General features: G+C 55.0%; 1 protein-coding gene across 1 annotated transcript in view; it reads right to left on the reverse strand.

The window, feature by feature from the left end:
- ARHGAP44 (Rho GTPase activating protein 44) overlaps window positions 1–23,905 on the reverse strand; it is a 38,154-nt gene that overhangs the window by 6,535 nt on the left and 7,714 nt on the right. The window contains exons 2-19 of the mRNA XM_027691827.1: window positions 19,956–20,046; window positions 13,736–13,778; window positions 11,752–11,856; window positions 11,589–11,665; window positions 10,818–10,929; window positions 9,982–10,058; window positions 9,181–9,298; window positions 7,044–7,112; window positions 6,832–6,913; window positions 5,567–5,694; window positions 5,312–5,423; window positions 4,581–4,662; window positions 4,157–4,237; window positions 3,956–4,069; window positions 3,730–3,821; window positions 3,296–3,476; window positions 2,642–2,659; window positions 2,141–2,362 (exon numbers count right to left, since the gene is read on the reverse strand). Coding sequence (XP_027547628.1) covers window positions 2,141–2,362; window positions 2,642–2,659; window positions 3,296–3,476; window positions 3,730–3,821; window positions 3,956–4,069; window positions 4,157–4,237; window positions 4,581–4,662; window positions 5,312–5,423; window positions 5,567–5,694; window positions 6,832–6,913; window positions 7,044–7,112; window positions 9,181–9,298; window positions 9,982–10,058; window positions 10,818–10,929; window positions 11,589–11,665; window positions 11,752–11,856; window positions 13,736–13,778; window positions 19,956–20,046 — 1,804 coding nt within the window. The remainder of the gene's footprint in view (window positions 1–2,140; window positions 2,363–2,641; window positions 2,660–3,295; window positions 3,477–3,729; window positions 3,822–3,955; window positions 4,070–4,156; window positions 4,238–4,580; window positions 4,663–5,311; window positions 5,424–5,566; window positions 5,695–6,831; window positions 6,914–7,043; window positions 7,113–9,180; window positions 9,299–9,981; window positions 10,059–10,817; window positions 10,930–11,588; window positions 11,666–11,751; window positions 11,857–13,735; window positions 13,779–19,955; window positions 20,047–23,905) is intronic.

The raw sequence follows: 23,905 nt of genomic DNA on the forward strand, positions 1-23,905 counted from the left end.
GAAAGGGAAAGGGAAAGGGAAAGGGAAAGGGAAAGGGAAAGGGAAAGAAAGAGAAAGAGGAAGAAAGAGAAAGAAAGAGGAACAGGAAGAGAAAGAAAGAGAAAGAGGAAGAAAAAGAGAAAGGAAGAGGAAGAGGAAGAGGAAGAGGAAGAGGAAGAGGAAGAGGAAGGAGGGGAAAAGAAAAAAGAAAAAATAAATAAAAAAGAAAAAAAGGAAAAGACAAAAAAGGAAAAGAAGAAAATGGAAAAGAAAAAGGTGAAGAAGAAAAAGGATAAAAAGAAGGATAAAAAGAAGAAAAAGAAAAGGAGAAAAGAAAAGAAGCAAGAGGAGAGGAGAGGAGAGGAGAGGAGAGGAGAGGAGAGGAGAGGAGAGGAGAGGAGAGGAGAGGAGAGAAAAAAGAAAAAGGAGAAAATCAAAAGGGAAAGGAAAAGCAAGGAATGAAACATAAAAAGGAAAATAATAAACAGGAAAAATAAAATAAAAAATGAAATAAAATAAAAGAAAAATAAATTAAAAGAGAAATAAAACGCATAATGTAAAAATTAAAAATTCAAAGAATTAAAAATAAAAGGATAGAAAGTAAAAGACATAATAAAAATTTAAAAAATCAAAAAGTAAAATTCAAATATAATGAAAAATTAATAAAAAATAAAATTAAATTAAAAATAAATTATAAAGTAAAAATAAATTTAAAAATAAATAAAATGAAAACGTAAAAAATTAGTCACAACAACAGGAAAGAAAAATTAAAACAAATAGCAGAAGAAAGAAGAGGGAGAGCCGTGAGGTCCTTCCCGCACCCAGCACCCAGTGCCCCCCTCCCGCTGCCCCCCAGGGGTTTTCTCAACCCCAGCTGCTTGTGGCCACCCCCCCCCCAGGACCCAGGGTCCCCCCGGACAGAGGTGACACCCCCCGCCCCCCCGCCGGTGTCCCCGCGGTTACCTCGGGGGGCCGAGTCCTGCGGCGCGGGCGGGCGGGCGGCTGCCCCGGGGGAAGGGGGGCGCAGGGGGGACCCCGCTGGGGGGGCAGAGCCACGGGGACAGGGAGGGACAGTGCCACGGGGACAGCGGGGGGCAATGCAGGGAGCAGGGATGAGGTAGCGAGGGGGAGGCGCGGGCAGGGGGGAGGCTGCGGCTGCAGCCCGGCCAGAGGGGCTGTGCCCAGGGAGGGGGACGGGGCCAGGAGCCGGGGCACGGAAGGTCCCGCTCGTCCCCGGGGCGGGGGGCGCTGGGGCCGCCACTGCGCCAGGCAGATGCCAGGTCAGCCCTGCTGCAAATGTACAGAAGCACCATAAAAACCGGCAAAAAGAATAGAAAAGGGAGGAAGAAATAATAAAAGAGCAGAAGCGCTGGCGGGGAGGGCGGGGGAGAGGCAGGGGAGCCCTCGTGGTGCCGAATCCCCCCGGCTCGTGCCACGGCACGACCCACCCGCGGCTGTTCCCCCCCACCCAATTTGTGCACCCCAGGGCAGAGCCCAGCTCTGCTCCCCTTTTCGGGGCAAAAGAAAGTGGGATTTAGGCACTTTCTTCCATCTGACCTGTGCAAATTAAAGTTGGAGACAGACCCTTGGCAGCCAAAGGGCTCGGGGGTCTCTGGGCTCCCTGAAGCTTTTCCCTGCACCTTCCTGGCACCTCCAGCCCAAATTCTGCTACACCCGGGCAAGGGACCCTGAAGGCAGCATGGTTCCCATGGGAATGGCAGGATGGGAATGTGGCAGTGGCTGCATGGATGCTGAACATCCTCTCCTGCTGCCCTCAGGATGCTGCTCCTCTCCCAGGGGTGCTGAGCATCTCCTCCTCCTTCTGCTCCCAGGATGCTGCTCCTATCCCAGGGATACCGAACATCCTCTCCTCCTGCTGCCCCCAGGATGCTGCTCCTCTCCCAGGGATGCTGAGCATCTCCTCTTGCTGCTCCTGGGATGCTGCTCCTCTCCCAGGGATACTGAGCATCATTCCACCCACTGCCCCCAGGACGCTGCTCCTATCCCAGGGATGCTGAGCACCTCCTCCTGCTCTTCCCGGGATGCTGCTCCTCTCCCAGGAATGCTGAACATCTCTCCCGCGCAGGGGGGTTGTTTTACAGCCGGACTGACACACGGGGAGGATGCCCGGCTTGGGGACACGGGGCGCTGGCGGCCTTACCTTGTCCGCTCGGTTCCCGGCGGGAAGCCGAAGCTGGTGGGAGGCGGGGAAGGCGTGGCTGAAATCTCCGGCGACTGCTCGGGAATGGGCGAGTGGGGCGTGGGGGGCAGCTCGGCGGGCGGCGCGGGGGGCTGGGCGGACGGAGGGGCGGAGGATGCCTTGCGTCCCGCGGAGGTGCCTCGGCGAGCCACCCACGAGGTGTCCATCACCCTGACGCCCATGCTGGGGGCACACAGAGACAGGGGCTCGGCACCCACCCGGCGGGAGGGCACCGCCAGCACCACGTCGCGGCTCCTTAAAGGTGCCTGGTCCCTAAAAACGCCTCCTCCATTGGGAAACGCTTGGGAATAAACCCAGGGCAGGGTGGGACGTGCTTGCGTCTCCCACCGGCCACCTCTCCCTTCCCTGAGTACCAGCACGCAGCAGCATTGTCCCAGCACCCAGCCAGCACCCTGCCAGCATCCCAGCAGCTTCCCAGAACCACTGCAGAGGATACAGTACCTTTGGATTTTCCTAAGGCTGCATGGGCAGAAACACATAATTATTAGTGTGATAAAACCCCTAAAACTGGTCAGTGCACAGAGTGAGAGCCCAATGCTGGGCAGAGGAGCTGTGAGGCCCAGGGGCTTAGACAGAGGGCACAGTGGGGACCAGGCTATGCCAGTGGGAGGGACAGTGTGGGACATTTTCTGGAAATGGGGACTTTTTTTTGGATGAAGCGAACATTGGGGTGTTTTCTGGAATTGACCTGTGAGGCAGCATGGGGAGGACATGCACAGGCTGGGAATGGGGAGCTTTCCCCTGGAGCAAAGCCTGCAGACCCTGAGGACACCAGGGCACCTGTCTGCAGCACAGCCCAGCCTTGGTGTCACACCACAGGCCACCCCACTCCCATCTACAGTGGGCTGGGGGTGGGAGTCAAACCCTGGGCTCACCTGAGCATCCTCAAGAGGCTGGTACAGAGAACAGGGGGTTCTCCCACCCCAGGACCACCCAACCTCCACCAGCTCAACGCCACCCCGTCCCGCGGTGGCGGCAAAGCCAAGGATGCTGAACATCCTCTCCAGGTGCCCCCAGGATGCTGCTCCTATCACAGGGACACTGGCAAAGCCACCACCTCCCTCTCCCCAAACCCTGGCACTTCAAAGACCCTACCCATCCTTCTTGTAGAACTCCAGCATCATGTTGTCCGTGGCCACGCTGAGGGGCCGCCGTGCCTGGTCGTGCTGCCGGCGGTCGGCGTGGTCCATGTCCGGGGAGGGCATGGAGCTGTAGTTGGCATTGTGGTTGACATGCATGGGGCTGCCATAGTTGCCTGTCACGTTGAACTCAATGTCTGGAGGAGGGGGAAAGGAGCAGGGAGGGATGATGTCGGGATAAGTGTCCTCAGTGAGGGGATACTGGCCCCGCAGAAACACCCGTGGGGGTCTCGGGTTGGGCTCACTGCTGTGAGTCTTGCCAGATCTCTGCCCTGCCCCTGCCCCAAGCCAAGGCAAGCAGAGAGGGCCGGCAAAAATAAATCTGGGAGCTCCCTAGGGAGAGCCAGGACGTCCCACAGAGCCCATGCTGCCCCCACAGCCACAGCTTACCTCCTGGGAAGAACCAGTCGGCGTGCTGGATGAGCGGCTCGATGATGCCCACGATCTGCAGCGACACGGTCGTCATCATCTCCGTCATGTTCCTGCAAGGTGGTGGGCAGCACAGCAACCTCAGCCCCTCAGCAACCCCATCGCAGTCCAGCCTTATTTCCAGTGGGATTTGCCCCCAGTTTCCCCCTCAGCCCCTTCCCCAGCATCCCCCTGTCCAGCTCCTCACCCTTCTGCCTGTGGCCAGAGGAGGTTGGGCCCCAGCACGATGGCCACGTTGCTCGGTGTCATTTTGTTCATGTCCTGGTACTCGGTCAGCTTGGCCAGGAATTTAATCACATACCTGGAGGGCAGATCCAAAACATGTCCATGTATTTACTGATCACACCCTCTCTGTCCCCTCCCTGTGTCCTGCTGGCCCCAGGCTCACCTGATGTTGTTGTAGTTGGCTTTGGGCAGCTTCTCACAGGCGTTCCAGAGAGCCTGGAGCCGCTTCTCCTGCTCTGGGATGCTGTGAGGAGGTGTGAGAGAATGTTATCCCTCATCCCCACCCCACCCCTGGGCTTTAGACCCCTCCACCCCTTGCCCTGGGGGACCCTGAGAAACCCCCAGGCTGCTGCCAATGCTATAAAAGTAAATTAATCCCCAAAACCTGGTGAAAAGGAGAAGGAAACCTTTTCAGTGGAGGTTGGATGCCGGGCCTCTCCCCACCTTCTGGTTCTCAGTCCCCGGGAGAAACATCCCAAATGTTGTGAGCCATGTCAGAAATAACCCATGGCCCCTGAACGATCCATGGGGACCCAAGATGCCACCACTTGTGTCACAGAGGAATGGGGGAGATGCCCCAGACTCACTTGGAGGCCTGGATCCACTCCTCATACAGCTCAAACGTCATGAGGGGCTCCGGCAGCTCTCGCAGGTAGGACTTGAGGGCTCCTGTGGCACACAGGGGACACAGGCATTGGCACTGCGGGTGGCACCAGCTGTTGGGCACCAAGTGGTTTCGCTCCTGGGCATTTTGACTCCATCCCTCCCAACCTTCCCACCCACCACACCCCAGAGCACCCGCTAGTCTCCCCGGCTTGGTGGAGCCTGTAGCACCCCCTGACCTCCAGCAACCACCTGGCCACCCCCACTAGTCCCTCCCAGCATCTCCCTGATTCCCTCCACCAGGCATTCTCCCAGCTCTCCCTCATTTGTTTTTGCTTAGGACATTAAAAGCTCCTTGTGCTGGGAACAGGTTCCCAGTGGGAAACCAGGGTCCAATCCTGTGCCTGCAGGAGCGCCTGGCCCCCTCTGCCCATCTCCAGCCTGTCCAGGTCCCTGTGGATGGCAGCACAACTGTGGGGCAGCCCCAGGTTGTGTCATCTGCCAGCTCACTGATGGTGCATCCTGCCCCATCGGCCAGGGCGTTAATTAATGGTGTTAAACAAAATCAGACCCAGTATCAACCCCTGGACTACACCACTAGTTACTGGTATCCAACTAGACTTCGTGCCACTGACCCACCCTCTGGGTGCCCACGGTGGGTGCCTGGATGGGCCACCCCCCACACCACCAACCCCCTGCCCTGAGGAGCCCTCACCTGCGATGGCATGAGGGTCAGCTGAGTACTCCTGCACGTCCACCACGCAGCAGTCCAGGGCTGCCTTCAGCTTCTTCAGCTTGGAGGCCGAGGGAGCCACTCGGAACAGACCCTTGGCAGAGGACACGGGACAGCGTCGCACAAGCTTTGGGGCTGGGGGTGTCCCCAGATCCCTCCAGTTCCTCATCCCTGCCCCAGAGGCACCCATGGCCCCTTCCATCGAGCCCAGCAAGGGTGGTTGGACATGGGACCCACCTCCTCCTGCATCCCACACTCCAGCAGCATGGTCACACACGCCTCCACGGGGAAGGCGATCTCCCGCCCGCTGACAGCCAGGTGCTCTTCCAAGGGCTTCCCAAAGGAGGGCTTCTCCATCCACGCCTCTGTGACGGGCAAAGGGGGTGACAGGGTGAGGAGGATGGTGCTGGATTCAGCATCCCTTCCCTGAAAGGCTCCTGGTAGCAAAATATTCCATTTGGGTGATGCTAAAATAACAGGACCATGACCCTCTGTCCTGGGCAGCTCAGGAAGTGCTTTTTAAACATAAAATCCAAACAAAATGTTTTCCAATCATCACATGGGACATTTCAAAGGGGCTGGATAACATTTTCCAGGGCGGGCAATGACAGGCAAACCTTTGCAATATTTCTCCCTTCTTCCATCACAGTTAGAGACAGGAATATTTTGTGGGAACGAGAGAAAAAACCCAAACGAATCCTTCCCTGCCCCATTGCAGTGATGGCAGGACCCTGAGCTCTGCCTTGTGAAGGAGCTGCTCCTGGGGCCATCATGTGGGTCTCACCCCAACCTTGGGCTCCAAGCCCAGTGCCTACAGAGGCTGCACATCACAGAGTGACACCCCAAGCCTCCCCTTGGCGCTGGGGTTGGCATTAGGGCAGGAGGTGGCATTCAAAATCAAACCTATAACTATGGAGTTTATCTGATTACAGCTCCCTGCTGCTTGCTGATAAATCAGAGTTTTTGCAGCACCGCCAAGGCTGCTTTGATTTTTCCAAGGTATCCTCTACAGTTCTTCACTTTGAGAGGGAAGAGGGTATTATTAACACAGGAAAAAACCACCTTAAAGTGGACAGGATTCATTGCCAGGATCATAAAATCATGGTTTGAGTCAGAAGGGACTTAAAAGACCATCTGGTTCATCCCTCCTGCCATGTGCAGGGACACCTTCCACTAGCCCAGGTTGCTCCAAGCCCTGTCCAACCTGGCCTTGGACACTTCCAGGGATGGGGCAGCCACAGTTTCTCCGGGCAGCCTGTGCCACAATCAGGCAGGTTCCCCCTTTCCATGAAGCTGGCTGAATCCTGCACCCCACAGCCAAGTGGGGTAGGGATGGGATGCCCTCCCCAGCACCAGAGCAGGCGGGATGCAGACAGGGCAGGCAAAGGGAGGATGCTCAGCCACAACACTGCGGGGTCACCCCAGGGCCAGCTCTGGTGCTGGCCTGACACAGGGGCCTCAGTGTCATGTGCAGGACCAGGACAGACCCCGTGGGCACTCACCCTGCTGGGCTTTGATCTGGGGCAGCACGTTCTGCAGGAGCGCCAAGGACTTGCGGTGGTACTCGGCCTGCACCTCGATCAGCTGCGGACACACGGCACCGGCGTCACCCCCACGGCCGGGGACGGGGACAGAGACAGGGACAGGGACACAGGGGGACAGGGACACAGGGGGACAGGGACACGGGAGCCCCACGGGGACGGGCGGCACTTACAGTTTGGAAATAGTTTGCATAGTCTACTTCTTTGGCCACAAAATTGTACATGTCAGCCGAGAGCTGGTCCTGCGGAGAGCAGAGGATCAGTCACCGTCCCGCTCGTGCTGCCCTGGTGGCACCTCAGGGGGTCACCAGGAGGGACCAGCTTGGTCACACCAGGAGCCAGCGTGGCACAGTGCAGCCCCCACTCGAGATGTGCTGGGGATGTTGAGTGTATGGCAGCACCACGGGGATTTGCTCTCTGCCACCACACAGACACCTCCCACCTCACCCCCTGTACCTCCTTCCAGAGCCCACAATTTTCCAGCACCGTGGAAATTTCGCGCTCGCAAAATAAGACTTTGCCACTTCCCGGATTACTCCTTTCCGAGAATCCCTTGGGATAATTCAACTGGAGGAAAACCATCAAGGCTTTGAAACACATTCCAGCTGCAACATCCAGCACCAGTGCAGTGACTGTACTGGGGGCAGTTCCCGGCTGCACTTGTTTGCTTGGAAATTGCTGGGTGTGCGGGGCTGAGATGCCCCAAGATGGGGAGACACAGCCCGAGTTTGTATTTCAAAGGATGTGGGTTCTGTTTGTGTCCCTGGAGGACAGAGCCAGGATTTGAGACACTCACACAGCTCCATCTCCTGCCCCCAACCTGCCCAATGCCACAGCACCAGGTTTGCCCAGCCCTTCGCATCTTCTGCCCCAGGAGAATTCAAAGCCACACAAAACTTCCAGTGGGTTTTATCACTCAATCCCATATTCCATGACAAAGGTGCTGGCTGCAGTGTGTCCCCCCGGCTTGGACACTTCTCCCACCCAGCCTGACCAGCTGGGGAGATCATGGCCCTGTGAGATGGTGGGGGGTGATGTGGGCTTGGCACATGTCAGCACTTCCTGCAGGTTTGGGGATTAAATTGTTTACTTACAGAATATTAGAAATTAATTGTGTGATTACTTGGGGTTCATTTGCATCACAGTGGGCCCTGCTCAGAACTTAGTGTGAGCAGGGGAGGAAATGGAGCCTGGATCCACTTATCCCACCAGATAAGAGGACTCAAGGGAAAAGACCTTCAAGAACAGGCAACAGAAAAGGCATGAGACCTTGGTAGAGATAAGGTGGAGGGTAAACATAAATCAAGCTTGTTACTGAGTTACATCAGCCAGAAGGTAAGAACAGTTATTGACCTGCCTGTGTGGGCATGGAGAGAGAATCCAGGGAGGTATTAGAGAACCCCAGACCCAAAATCACCAGAGGACCAAGAGGTGTGAGCATGGGAAGAATGGGGACATTAAAAAGTCCCAGATTTTCTTTGTTCAGGGTCCCTGAACAGCTCCACCAGATGGAGTTGTTCCCACTGCTGTACCACTCAATTATTAAATTATTTTTCCCTGGAATTGGATGTCTGAGACTCTTCTGTGGGAAATCTAAAGGAGAGAAATTTCTCTAGCAATTTGGTGACCCAGGTGGAATCCCAGGCCACCACCTTCAGATCCTCCCATCTCCAAACATCCAACTGGCAGCAGTGGGTGAGCTCACCTGGGACCTGCAGAGTGGGAGGCACTCAAGGGTTAGTGTTACAATTCCCTGAGCAGATTTGGTGAAGATACTGTGGGTTTGAGACCCTCTTAGTGTTAGAGAGCCCTGCACCTTGTTTATAGTGCACAGCCTGAGCAGTGCAGGGGGTCTGAGACCCTCATGAGGTGCACACAGAAGGGGGACCCGAGTCCCCCTTAACCCACAGAAGGAGGTTCAAGTCCCTCTTAGCACTTGAAAATTATGGGAAATAAATCCAGCACAGAGAAGGGAGAGAAATGTCTCTAACAGCAGGACTCTGGGCCAGGGCTGGGTGTGCTCAGTGCTGAGCTCACTGGCTCCTGCCAGGATGGGTCCCCTGGGAATGGGATACTCTCCAGCTCCAGTGGGATAAGGAGGATGGGGACAGAGGAAGTGGGGATGCCCTGCTTGGCTGGTGAACATCACCCACTGCCACCAGGCTGTGTCTGGGGATGGGGACCAGCACAGGCAGTGGGGTAAGAAAAGAAGAGCAGGGTAAGAGGAGAGGCTGCAGGTTTTCCACAGTGTCTGGGACACCAAGGTCATTCCCCCCAGCAAGGATTGGTCCCCCCAGGAGCCCTGGGTACCCTGCAGATCTCCACTCTGTTGGCTGCCTCCTCCATCTCCTCCCTGAGAGCGTCGGCTTTGGCGCCCGAGGGTTGCAGGTTGCTGGCCAGGCCCGAGGACTTCACGGACTGCTGCCACCTGTGGAGAGGGCAGAGCTGTCACAGGGAGGGACAGGGACCTGTAGGGACCAGGGAGCACATGCCAGCAGACTTGGAGGGCAGCGCAGGGACACCTCTCAGCCAAGCCCACCGTGGTCCCCAGGGCTGAGCATGATCCCAGTCCAACTGGGATGCAGCATCCACTACCAACCCCAGCCATTCCCCATCCCCACAGCCAGATGTACACTCGGGGCTCTAATGAAGCCATTATTCTCAGCAGGATAATGAGCCTCATCCAGGTGGGGGGAGAGATAAAGGGACACTTGTCAAACCTCTCCCCAGGATGTGCTGTGAAGTGGGGCCCTGGACAACTCAGAGGTGCCACAGGACAATCCCTGCAGTGGCAGGAGCAACCAGCTCTTTGCCAGCACATCAGAACTCACCAAGATAGGGAAAAGAGGGAACAAAATACAGATTTCTGCCAGAAAAAAAATACTCTTTTGCTGCAGAGGGCAGGCAAGGAAAAGGAATCCATGGATTCTGCAGACAGGAGCAGAAATTGTGGCTCACTGCAGAGCTTGACTTCAAGGCACACAGTGACACAGCAGACACTTCCTGACCCAAGGGAACTGCAGTGCCAGGAGTCCAGGACCTGCTCTCCCTGGAGCTAATCATCCCTTGGGAATTCTTATTTTTCATAAAGCATTTGAAGCCACTTCCTACCTCGTCCTGGAGGAGTCCATGTCCAGCACGAGCTTTGCCAAGTGCTTCCTCTGCTTTTGGATATTTGGGATTTCCACCTGCAGCGACACACAGGAATGGGAGGAGACAAATATCCCTGGAGAGGTGTCCAGGGATGGGTCACTCACACTGGGGGTTTGGGCAGGGGCAAGATAAGGATGCAGCTCCTTCTTTTATCATCATCATCAGGGAGATGGCACAGCTCATCCCTCCTCTGTGTCCCCACAGGGACTGTGCCACACCTTGACAGCCCCAACTGCAGAACCCAAGAGGAGCATCCTTGAGAGATCAAAGCTTCCTGCCCTGGGGAGCTGGATGGGGGAAGGAAAAGGGCTTTTGGGGATGGCAGTTCAAAGCCCCCCATGTATGGCCACCACTTCCCAAAGGATTTGGTAACAGTTGAAAGCCCTGGACACCAGTAGTGCCTCAAAGCTTCTGCTTCTGCTGGGGAAGACAAAATCAGAACCAAGCCCAGGATGTTTTTCTGGGTATAAAAGCAGGGAAAAAATCATTGGGTAAAATTGAAAAACAAAGTCGGCAGCAGGGTAGAAAAGGAGGGGGGGGACAAAAATCCCAACACCAAAGAGTGTTTGGAGCTTAGAAAAATGGGTCTGAAACAACAGTGTTAACTCACTGCCCTTGGGAAAGGCAGAAAGGAGGAAGAGCAGTGGGAGCAGGGGAAGGAGCCAAGCAGGACACGCTCCAGCACCAGCCCAGCTCCAGGAACCCACAAGCTGCCCAAGGGGTGCTTTCCCCAGTGAGATGTGAGTCCCCAGCACGGGGACACCCCCACCCAGTGACACCCCCACGCTGCTCACCTCAGCCAGCACGAAGAGGGGCTCGATGACGTCTCTCTCCACCTGCAGCTCGAAGTGGATGAGCTCCTGTGCCAGCTTGTCCTCGGCCTCCCCGCACAGCCGCAGCATCTTCCTGCAGGGACACGGGCACAGCTGGGCACTGTGGGGCTGGGGGACAGGGGGTGGCTGTCCTGCACCCACGGGGTGGGCAAAGGGCACCCAACACCCCTGTGGTGAGGGGCAGCCTGTCCTTGGTAGAGGGCTGGAGAGAGGGGGACCGTGGGCACTGTGGGTGTCAGGAAATCTCATTCCCCATTCCCTAAATATTGTACCAGTTACAGTCTGAAGTTATATGGACTTTGTTAAGAATTATATACCTATAGGTACATAGTTTCTTAAGTTATAGATATATTAAGTTACTTAAGATATATATCCACACATAGTTTACATTGTATACTGCATGACCAAAGGACTTTGTTAAGAATTATACAAATATTTGTACAGTTTCTTAAGTTATGTATATATTAAGTTACTTAAGATATATATATATATACACACACACTTTACATCGTATACTGCATGGCCAAAGGACTCCAGCTCACAATAAGGAGAAGAAAAAAGGAAACCCCTGCACTAAGGAGCTCCCAGGAGCACCCCCGCCCTCCCAAACTGCTGTGAAACCCTCCCTGTTATCCAGCACCACAGACAAGGAACAGCAGCAATTCCTGGCAGCAGCACCCCAGCACCCCCCAGCAGTGTCAGAGCTCTGGGGCAGCCCCAGGCCCCCCTTACCCCAGCAGGGAGTCATCTCCCAGCACAGCAGATCCCTCCATCAAGCACTGGGCCAGCGTCGTCAGCGGCAGCTTCTTCTGCAAAGAGAGGGGCTGCGTTCCCACCCCGGCACCCCCGGAACCCCCGGAGCCCGTGGCCCCCCTGGAGCCCCTGGAGCCCTCACCGAGCGCTTGTCGGCGTCCACGCCCTGCTGGCCCTGCAGACATGCTGTCAGCTTCTTGTGGGTGCTGTGGGACACCTGCTTCACCAGCTCCAGGCGCTTCTCCACCTGCGGATGCACCCGTGTCCATCCCCTGGGAATCCCACCTGGCCCGGGCAGGGACACAGGGGACTCCTGGCTTTGCCATCGGAGTGCTTTGAATTGTTGCTCTCTTGGATGTGACAGCACCAGAGACCAAAGCCATCCCAGAGCAGAGATGCTGCTGCTCCACCCGGCCCTGGATCTGGAGCAGCCTCCAAAGCCCAGTGTCCATCCCCTGCCAATCACTGAAAATCACCTTATTTGCCTCTGAATTGATTAAATTAAGTAATTCATCCCAAAACCTCAGCGAGATGAGCCATTAAATGTAAGCAACCAAGATCTGTCGAAAAGCAAAGCTGAGAGATGTGGGGAAAACATGGAAAGCTCAAAATTTGGGGATACAATGTGGAAAAAGAGAAATAGGCTCTAAAGTTCAAAACCTTGGGAAATGATCCAGGGGGAAGAAAAGAAATATTCCCTGCCTGAGCCTGCAGCAAGTCCTCGAGGCAGGAGGCACCTCACGAGAGCCTGGCACTCAGGCTGAGTGATTTTCCATCACTATAGTAATACATATTACTAATAATATATACTATATGTAAATAATATTTAAAATATTATATATATTTAACAAATAATAAATTTTCAGGATGTCTGGCTGAGGTGGAGCAGTCTCTGTCCTCTTTGTTCCTTTCAACATACACATGGACATGTATATATATAAAATTATATATATATAAATTATATATATTATATATAAATTATGTATATTATACATAAATTATATATATTATATATACACACATGTTTGTGTATATGTTGGAAAGAAGAGGTATGATGGTCATGTGGGTGTGCACCCATCTAAATAAGCCAAACTGGAGTTAATTAGATAAAGACCCCTGCAAACAAGACTGGTCCTTTGGGAGACACCTGGACAAGGTGGCACTGACCACCCTCCCCACTGAATTACCACCAAAAGATGTAAAAATCCCCTGTGTGACATTGTTGGAGCCAGAGATGTTCCAAGGGCTGGAGGAAAGAAGGTTCCAGGGAGACCTTAGAGCCCCTTCCAGTGCCTAAAGGGGCTCCAAGGGAGCTGGAGAGGGAGTTGGGACAAGGGCCTGGAGGGACAGGAAAAGGGGGAATGGTTTCACCCTGACAGAGGGCAGGGTCAGATGGGATATTGGGAAGAAATTCCTCTCTGTGAGGGTAGGGAGGCCCTGGCACAGGTTGCCCAGAGAAGCTGTGGCTGCCCCATCCCTGGAAGTGTCCAAGGCCAGGCTGGATGGGGCTTGGAGCAACCTGGGCTAGTGGAAGGTGTCCCTGCCCATGGCAGGGGGTGGAATGAGTTGATCTTTAAGGTCCCAACCCAAACCACTCCATGATTCCATGAATTCAGTGATGGATTTGTGAATTCACATCCCTTTGCTGGCACTTTCCCTCCTGGGGCATGCAGGAAGCCAGGAGACATGACCTGGGCATCACAGCTGCTAATCCAAGGCACCACAGGAGGCTTTTGGCTCGGGCTGGTTTGCTGAAATCACCCAACCCATCAGCTTTGGGAACCATCCCCTGCTGTCACATGTCCCTTCCCCAGGGCAGGATACGGAGAACAGGCGCCCACAATCTGGCTGGCTGGATCAGGTTGCCATCCTGGCAGAGACAAGACTGGATCCGATTCCAGCTGACCTGGAAACCAGGCTGGGAAAGGGCCAGGAGGCACGTGGGAGGGAGACACTGCTGCTTCCCACGCTCCCAGCCCCCTCCTCCTCCTCCCAGCCCGTCGCACTCCTGTGGGACGCTGCAGCACAGACCAACGTGGAGCTGCTGATCCATCCAGCACCCAGAGGTGGGTGCCCAGGCACCCATGGACACCTGGGAATGGGTCAGACCTCACAGAGGACCTCACCTGCAGGAGATCTTCGCTCAACACTTCAGTCTTCTCAGCTCTGCAAGACAAGAAAGAGGATAAAGCATTGGTGACGGGTCTGACACACGTGGCTGCACACCATGTACACCCAGAATGTGCTTTTCCATTGGGATGCAGGTGGTGGTTTGAGGATCTCTGGTCTCATCAGCTATCGGCTCATCTCCTAAAGAAGCAAAGGAACCACGTCTAAAGCCTTTTAGAAAGTGTAAATCAGAGAATCACAGAATGGTTTGGGTTGGAAAGGAGCTCTTGGTGGCTCCCTGCCATGTACCACACCAATGTAGGGTCCACTGCTGATCTCTCACTTATTTATTCATCATCCCCAGCAAAACAGGGGTGCTAAATTCCCAGAAGGAAGCAGGCAGTGCTGCAGAGGGAGGTGGTGTGTCTGCACAGGAAAGCAGCTCCCTGGGCTCTGCACACCCTCAGCACTGAGGATTTCAAGGACACAGCCCGTCCGCACGGCTGAGCCTCCTCGGACCGACGCAGCCACTGGATCTGAGGCGGCAGCTGCTGCCTGAGGCCTCGCCAGAACCCTTCCTGCTGCTCACTGGGGATGGACTTACTGCTCCAGAGCCCGTGTCATCCGCTGCCTTCGCTAGTGAGGAGCGCTGGGGGTGCAGAAGGAGACACAAACCCGCCATCCCTGGCCCTGTGTGCACCCGCAGCGTCCTGCCCGCAGAGCCCGCGGCTGCTCCGCACCACATCTGCTCAGCCTCATTTCAACCATCACACTCCGGATCATTTATTCATTTTCCCAGGGTTTTTAACAATGTCAGGGCATCATCTCGCTTGGAAAAATGAGCTCTGTCAAGATGTGCTGAGGCAGAGCTGTGATTCAGCCAATTAGTCCCTAAAGGTTTGTTAACGAACAGCAAAAGCTTGGTGCTCTCATCGCTTAAAAAACACCCTTATTTCCTGAGCCCTGGTCTCTTTCTGCCATCCAAGGTGGTTTCTCAGGTTGGAAAGATGGGGGGAATTATTGAAACAGTGGAAATAAGGAGCAAATACAGGCAGAGCAAGGTTCAGAGAGCGAGCCTGGCACGGCAGCAGCTCATCCACAAATACACCACAAAAGCCTTTTAGAAAGTGTAAATCATAGAATCACAGAATAGCTTGGGTTGCAAGGGACCTTAAGGCTCATCTTGTTCCACCCCCTGCCATGGGCAGGGACACCTTCCACTAGCCCAGGTTGCTCCAAGCCCTGTCCAACCTGGCCTTGGACACTTCCAGGGATGGGGCAGCCACAGCTTCTCTGGGCAACCTGTGCCAGCACCTCACCAAATCAACTGTATTACATCTACTTTGTGTATTAAAGCTGTCCCAGCATCCGATTTAAATTGGTTTAAAAAGAAATTTAAAAAGAAATAAATTTTAAACCCCCTATTTATTTTAATTGGGGAGAAAAGGGATTTAAATAAGCATATTTAAATGAACATCTATAAGAAGCACAAGTGATGCGCTGCTTGCCCGGCAGCAAGAGCTGATCAGCTTCTCCTCCTCTTCTGGAAATCACCTTCACTTTATTTAGACAGGGCTGGAAACGCTACAGAATTAGCACAAACAGGGAAAAAAGCAGCAAATATCCACCAGCACAGACACAACGGCCGTTCCTGCTCCCCCGCCCGGCTCGGGATATATTTAGCATCCCAAAGGAGTGGGAGGTGACAGTGAGTCAGGTGAGCGTTGCACAGCCACAGGCAGGCACTGCTGGTGCACGTCCCTGCTGCTCCCTCGGCACCCCGGGAATCCTTTCCAAACTTTACCATAAAAAGTGATTTTTTTTTCCCATGTGTTTTCTCCTCTTCCAGCCAGGCTGGGGGATGGGATTTGCACATCCCATGTCCCTGCACTGCCAGGTTTCTCTCCCAGCAGCCACAAACCAACCTGTGCTACAATTTGATGTGTATTTTGGAAACAGAAAATGATGATTCAAAGAGAAAACCAAAAATCTGGCCTTGATCTGCTTTTAAGCTCATCCTCAGTGTGAGAAGCCCCAGTGGCTTTAACGGAGAGCAACCTCCTGGCACAGCCCCCCATGCACATTCCAGGATGCTCAAGCAGGTTGGGGAACCTGCCAGTGATTAAGTTGGCTTTAAAAAGGGAAAAAAACAGGCTGCAGCATTTTATGGATGGGAATAAGCAAAGAGGCCCTTGGAGCTGCTCAGCACAGCTGCCCAGGGCTGTGGCAGAGCGATGGGCACACGGCAGGAGCAGGGGTTTCCCTGCCTTATTTTGTCATTTGTGGGAGCTGGGATGCTTTCCACAGAATCACAGAATCAACCAGGTTGGAAAAGACCTCTGAGATCATCCAGTCCAACCCATGACCCAACCCCACCTTGTCACCCAGACCATGGCACTGATGCCACATCCAGGCTCTGCTTAAACACCTCCAGGGACGGGGACTCCACCCCCTCCCTGGGCAGCCCATTCCAAGGGCTGATCCCTCTCTCTGGGAAGAACTTCTTCCCAAGGTCCAACCTAAACCTGCCCTGGTGCAGCTCAAGGCTGTGCCCTCTTGTCCTACTGCTGGTTCCTGGGAGCAGAGCCCGACCCCCCCCGGCTCCCCCCTCCTGTCAGGGAGTTGCAGAGAGTGAGAAGGTCTCCCCTGAGCCTCCTCCTGTCCAGGCTGAGCCCCCCCAGTTCCCTCAGCTGCTCCTCACAGCACTTGTGCTCCAGACCCTTCCCCAGCCTCGTTGCCCTTCTCTGGACCTGCTCCAGCCCCTCCAGGGCCTTCCTGAACTGAGGGGCCCAGAGCTGGACACAGCACTCGAGGTGTGGCCTCAGCAGTGCCCAGTCCAGGGGCAGAATCACTTCCCCTGCCCTCCTGCTTGTGATGGGGATGGGGGTCCCTCTGTGGACACGCCACAGCCACTCAGGCTGCAGTGGGGGGGTTGGTCACGGCAGTGGGAGCCAGGTGCCACATCCTGCCAGTGCTGGGCACCAGCATCCAGAGCCAGGAATCATCCTGCTCCCACACCGTGGCTTCCCCAGCGAGGTAAAACATGGCCCCAGGAGCCACCACGGGGCGTTTTTCCACAGCCAAAACTGGGGACAAGTCTCTTCCCCAGGCCACCTGGATCCTACAGGTGATGCCACCAGCAGCCACCACAAAGAGCTCCAGCTGCAAAGCCTGGCCCTGGGATGCACCAAAAAAACTCGAGTAATTCCCCCCAGAGCAAGTCTCTGTACTCGTCCTGCTGGCAGCACTCTGGAACCTACAAATCATCTCCAGGAGCACCAGAACCGAGTGGCACCTCCAAACCCCCAGCATGCCCAGCCCAACCTCCACGTGGCCATTTAATGTGTAAAACCTAAAAATTAACATCCTTCCACTCCCCTGACATCGCACTGCGCTCCAGCTCCGTGCTGCTAATGCCTCCAGGAAAAATCCCATTATATCCCTTACGTTTCTAACGTTAAATAGTTTTCAGCCTAAAGTTAATGTGGTTTTACAGGAGCTTATATGGTTTTATGAGCCATCCTGTGAGCCTGAAGCAAGTGATGCTCGGAGGCAAATGCACACCCTGCCTGGGAGCAGCCAGGGAGATGAGACTGTCCTGCACATCCCTGGCTCTGTCCTGCCTGCCTTGGAGGGTATTTTTTGGGTGCTGAACACTTGATCAACATTAGAGATGCTCAAGGAGACCCCAGTGCCACCTCTTTGGTACCCAGGGATTTTCCCAGGGCACCCAGTGGCATTTTCTGGAGCAGTGGGATGGCAGCATCTCCCTGGGATTTCGGCAAAGCATCTCCAGCAGGCTCAGCCCTGAGCAAATCCACAGCCCTGAGCATCTCCACTCAGCTCAACAAATCCTGCTTGGTGCTTTCTTCTCCCTCCCATACTGTGCTCCAAGCAATGCCCCACTCAAGGATGGGTGAGGGTCCCTGTGCCCTCCACAAACTCTCTCGCCTTCGCTTCCCATTCCCAGGGAGAACCACTTGTTGAAACCCTCTGGATTCAGGAGCCCCAGCTCCCAGTTTACTCTCCAGAGCTGAGTTCAGACCCTGTGGGACTTTGGAGCCCAAAGCACAAAGGCACTTCTGAAATCGCAGCCCTGCAGAAACCCCCCGACAGCCCAAGAGGGACCAATCTGGATGTGACTGATGCTGGGAAACGTGTCTGGCTCCAGCAGAGATGCCCTCCCTGTTCCAGCCTGGCATCTTGATCCCAACCAAGGAAACCCTCAGCCCCTCCAGGCACACCCGAACCCATCCCCAGCACCTCTCAGTTCCTCCCCAGCACCCCCCAAAGACCTTCCTCAGCAATCCTCAGCCCCCTCAGTTCCTCCCCAGCAACCTCCCAGCCTATTCCCAGCAGCCCACCATCCTTCATCCATACCTGCCACACCCCAGTCTATCCCCAGCACACCCCCAGTCCACCCCCAGCACACCCCCAGTCTATTCCCAGAACACCCCTCAGCCCATCCCATTCCCCCCAGCCCCACCTGACACCCCCCAGTTCCTCCCCAGCACCCCCAATCCATCCCAGCCCGCTCGGTGCCCCATTCCTGGAGTCAAAGAGATCCCTGAATTCCATCTCTGCCGTGGGCTGACTGTCATCCCAATCCCAAGGGACCCCAGGACCTGCTCAGGCCCACAGGAGGCAGTTGAGCTCCTGCCTGCACAAACCCATCTCCTTCCCAAATTGCTATCGAAGCAATTCATGGGGGTTCCAGAGCCCCCCCAAGGGGGAGCAGAGGGGAGACTCTGATGTACCCCAGACTCCCACACCCTGGGGTACATCAGTCCCCCTCCCTCACACCCTGGCAGAGTTCAGGGCCCATCTGTGCCTACCCCAAAACCCCAGACCCTGAATGATGCTCAAGGGTCTGGTGTGTGGGAAGGGGTGATCCGGTGGCTGCAGCTCCCATACATCAGAGCAGGCAACTGGTGGCACCAGCAAAACATGTCCTCTGGGCACCAGTTTAAGCCAGGACCAGCTCTGGGCCATCCTTTACACCCATTTATTTCCATCCCCATGTCTCCCAGGGTGAGTCCCCAGGGCTCCTGTGCTGGCTCACGACTTCCCCAGGGAACCAGAGACGGTGGGTTTTGACCATGCAAGGCGTCCTGAGCAAAGGACAGCACCCAAGGGAGGGGTGCAGGGACCCCCAATTTCCCTGGCTGGTCCCTAATCTCCCAAAACTTCATGCCATACGAGTTCCATGCATCCTGTGGGAGCATCCCTTGGAGAGGCAGCCAGCAGCACCAGCTCTCAATGCTTTCTTTCCTCTTTCCTTTTAGCAAACAAAAGCCTGCTCCTCCCCTTCCCCTCCAGGTTTCCAGCACCCCGGGGCTGTTTTTCCCAGCACAAACCCAGGCAGGCACTCCTCAGCCAGCACCCAGACACTCAGTCCCTGCAAGCAGCTGGGAGGAAAAAGGACAATTAATACAGAGACTTAAAACAAATGAGCAGGGGATGCAGCCACTGTGTGGTCAGGCATTGGCTTCTGCAAAAACTAACTGCTGCCAGCAGAAATCAACACCAATCAAGCAAATTATGTTGATTCCCACATAAATACATGACTTTCCAGTGCCTTGACCAGGGGAGGTACAGCAGAGCCAGTGCTTCCCCAGAGCATCTGCTGATGCCAGACAACTCCTTCTGGCTGGACAGTCCATCACCAGTGCCCACCCCGTGTCCCTGCCACTGTCCCCCTCCGACGCTCCAGCCACCTGAGACAACGAGCTGCCAGCCTGGGATTTGACCCTGAGCCAGCAAAACTCCAAACACAACAAGGATTTCATGGCAGTATTACCTCTGAGTGGGAAAAGCATCATGCCCGGCTGGTGGGCAGAGCTTCACCCGGCATGGGGACAGCAGGAGCAAGGATGCATCTCCAGAGGCACAGTGTGTCTGCCTCGAGGACCCTCTGGCCCACCCTTCCTGCCCAAAATACCCCTTTCACCCCACCCCTGGGCACCCCTCTCTGCAGTCTGCCCATAAATATTTAATCACTATTTAATTACCAAAGCTGATTCCCCCAAATTCTCCTTGCTCCAGCCTAAAAGTAACCTCCTGGCTGAGTGCAGGAGAGGAAGACATGAGGACCCAGCCAAGGCTGTCCCACGCCGGCAGTGTTCACTCCCATGGGTGGGTCTGCCCCACACCCCATGCAGCTGTGGGGTCAGTGCCCAGCTCCATCCTGGTCTTGCCACATCTCCCTGTGGTGCGGCTGCACCTGCCTGGTACCCATGGGAAAATTCCAGGTCCTGCAGCCCCCCAAGCCCAGAGGGTGAGGTTGGCGAGGTTGGCGAGGTTGGCGAGGTGAGGTTCAACCACGCAACTCAGATAAACCATTGAGGATCCACTGCATGTGCCAGAGGGAGGAGGAAGCTCCTCGGGTGTCATCCAGGAACCCCCTGGAAGCGCCGGGCATTGCAATCCAGGCTGGATGCTGGTCCAAGGACCGCGCCATCCTCAGCTCCTGTCGCCACCTGAGCTCTGCTGGCCACCACATCCCTGGGGACACACGATCCAGGGGTTCACAACCAGGATCTGCCGAGCCCAAACGGAGCTGCGGATTCTTCCCGGTGCCTTTTTAGCAGGCAAAGAAGCAAAACATCAAATATTTATATCCTCAAATCGCTGCTCAGATCCCTCGGGGAGACGATTCCGACGGCAACATCCAGCGAGACACGGTGAGACGGCCCCGCCGCCGCCTCCTCCAGCACTCCCTGGGCTGGTCCTGCCCATGGGTGACACGGTGTGACAGTCCCCATGTCCCAAACCTGCACCTGAAGGCAGTGATGCCCACCCAGCAGTCCCAGTGCCAGGGCTCAGCCCCTGGCAGCTCGCCCACCTTTGGCTGAGCCAGGCTGGAAAAAGCAGGATGACACAGGCAGGGAAGGCTGGTCCAGCTTTCCATCATCCTTCTGCCCACAGCTGGGAAAACCAAAGGAATCAAAGCAAAATGGGGGACAGAGTTTTAAAGGCAAATCCCCTCTTTTCCTCATCTCCTGCCCTTCTCCCAGCTGCGAGTTCTCTGTGTCTTCAGCACGGGATGTATGAAGCCTTTTGCTCCTGGCTGCTGGCACATCCCTCCCTGGGTCGCATCCTGACCGGGCTTTGATCCTGATTTAGAAATCATGGAGAAGCCTCTGCAGAGCGAAGAGCCCTGAGGCTGCTGGAGTGGGGACAAAACCTTCAGCCCGCTCCATGAATATTCCAGTTTGCCAGCGCTGCCGCCTGGTGAGGAGGATAAAAATATCCCCAAGGCTGCGGGGATGCTGCCGGCACCGGTGGCAGGGCCAAAATTCCCAGGGGGGTCTGCTGACAGAGAGTTACTGGCACCCCAAAGTGCAGATGGGGAGCCCAGCTATTTAAAGGGTGTTGTTCCCTCCTGCAAATCCCATCGGAAGAAATCCCAGGTGGTGCTTCTATTCCCTCTGTCCTTATTTTGTACAAGCGGAATAAAATGTCCTTATTTCTTGCCGAATATTCTTGCTGCACCAAGAATAAACCCTCAGTGTTTAGAGGTTTTGTACTGATGTGCAAATCCTGGTGCTGGGAAAAACATCTGCCCTGAGAGCCACCAAAGTGCCATCCAGACCAAAATGCCACAGCTTCCCTACCCCCCGGAATGGGGATACAGCGTGGGATGTTCAGGAAGGACTAGGAGGAAAAATCCAACCCCTCCAAGCTGCTGCCATGATCCCTGGTGTCCTCCATGCCCACTGTGCCGTTTGGGAACCCAGCTGCACGTGGCTGCAAGTGCCTGTTTTAATCCCAATGGAAAAAGACTCCATATTGAGCCAATTCTGGAAAATTCACAGGGCTGTTTGGAGTGGGTGGCAACACCCTCGTGCCATCATCCCATCACCTCAGAGCCAGGGTGGAGCTTCCACCAGTTCAGACCCCGATGGGATGGATAAATAAACACAAATAAAAATGAAAGCACTTTGCAAGAAACATCCTCAGAATGTTTTACAGTCACTTATTGATTTCTCTTCTCTCTCCTTTTTCCAGCCCATGGAGATAAATATTATGGCCCTTTTCAGACTGGGCACAACAATTGTCCCCAAGGTCGGGTACCAAGCACGGGGCTGGGCTGGGCTGAGCATCCCCAGCTCTTTCTATCAGTGAAATGACCAAAATAAAATAAAACAAAGAAGAACAAAGTAAAATAAAATAAAATAACATTAAATTAAAATAAAACAATACAATAAAATAAATACTGTGCTCAGGGCCCAGCAGAGCGTGGGGATGCTCCAGCTTGTCCTGTCACATAGACTGGTCACTCCAGCACCTGCAGGGGCTGCTGTTCTTCCCAGGGGGGTCAGGAGGTCCACACTGGCCCCCTAATACTGATCTTGACCCTTCCCTGACCCCAAACCCAGTTCTCATCCTTATCCTGATCCTGACCTTAACCTTGACTCTAAACCTAATCCTGACTCTAACCCTTACCTTATCCTAACTGTAACCCTGACCCTAACATTAACCTTGACCCTAACTCTAATCCTGACCCAAACCCTCATTTTGACCCTTATCTTAATCCTGACCCTGATCTTGACCCCAACATTAACCCTGACCCATGTGGCTGCAGATGGTCTCTCACTCCCCCCACCCCAGTGCCAGCTGAGGCCACCCCAGGGACAAAGGGCTGCTCCTGCCTGTCCCCTTCTGGCATCTGACAGATCCATGGAAAGGGTTTTCCCTTCAGCTGCCTGTTTTCTTCCATTTTTATTAAGAAAATTGCACCACCAGAAGCAGGAAAAGCCATCAGGGGTTGGGACTCAGCTCTGCCCACCCCGCAGGATGGCTGGGCAGATGTCCCTGCTTGTCCCCAGTGTCCCCCCAGCCTCCCCGCTGTGTCGGGGGGGGAACCAACGGGATCTTCTGGGAGCTGCCGGGATAGGAGACACAGACACACCAGCTGGATGCCACCACTGCCCCCAAGGCTCCCATCTCCCCCCAAGAGACAACCTCCACACAGCACAGACCCCAGCCCCAGGACAGCATCCACCCTGGTTGACCCCAGCCCCAGACTCAGGGGCACTGCCACTGCAGGGTGATGGTGGCCCACTGGGGTTTGGTGACAAGCAGGAGGGGCCACCCCTCAGACCCCAGAGAGTTATGGTGCAGGTACCCCAGCGAGCCTTTCCCAGGGGAGACAAAACACCAGGGTTCTATTACTATTCTTTATTTCCACTTATTATTCCTTATTTCCATTTATTATTTCTTATTTCCATTTATTATTCCTTATTTCCACTTTTATTCCTTATTTCCATTTATTATTCGTCATTTCCATTAATTATTCCACATTTGCACGTATTATTCCACATTTGCATGTCTTATTCCACATTTGCACGTGTTATTCCACATTTGCATGTATTATTCCCTACTTCCTTTTATTATTCCCTATTTTCATCTATCATTCCTTAATCCTATCTATTACTCCTGACTTCCAGCTGTCTGGAGAGGTCTGCTCAGGACTGCACAGTGGGAAGAGGGATAAACATCAGCCCGTGCTCGAGATGGGGACCAGTGGAGTAGGGCTGAGGAAGAGGATGGTCCCCGAGCTCCTCTTGCGCCCTGAGAAGGATCCAGCTGCCCCATCCCACCAAAGAGGGAGCCACATTCCCCACATTCATCCCAGCCCGGAGGTTCTGGCAGCAGGGGCAGCTCTGCAGGCAGCCGACGAGCCGGGAACCACCGGAGCCTCCCACTGCCCGTCACGAGCCGGCGTCGCAGGGAGCCCTAAGAGGATTAGGGGTTTAGCAGCCCCTCGGCCGCTGGCCCCGTTCCCTGGGCTGCAGGGAGCCGGCGCTGCCCCCGCATTCCCGGGGGATGCGGGAAGGAGGATGCTCCTCGCCGTGTCAGCGGCACCATTTTGAGGCCGGGCGTGCGCGCGGTGCCCGGCTCACGGCTCACGGCTCCCCGCGGGGGTGGGGGGACGTGGGGACACCCCTCCCGTGCGGGGGGCAGATGTGCCGAACCCCCTCGGAGACACAGCAAACCCCCTCGGGGCGTCCGGAGAGCGAACCTGGAGAAAATCACACGCCCTGTCCCCAGACCAGCCTCCTCCTGCTGCTCCCCCAAGGGAGGCAAGCGCTGCTCCCTCGGCGCTCCCGCACCACATTTCCACAACGTGATCCATGGGCCATGTTCCCTGGGCCACCCTCCCACACCACGCTCCTGCACCG

This window comes from Neopelma chrysocephalum, unplaced genomic scaffold, assembly GCF_003984885.1.
Source record: "Neopelma chrysocephalum unplaced genomic scaffold, ASM398488v2 Primary Assembly neopelma1_84, whole genome shotgun sequence".
Lineage (NCBI taxonomy): Eukaryota > Metazoa > Chordata > Aves > Passeriformes > Pipridae > Neopelma > Neopelma chrysocephalum.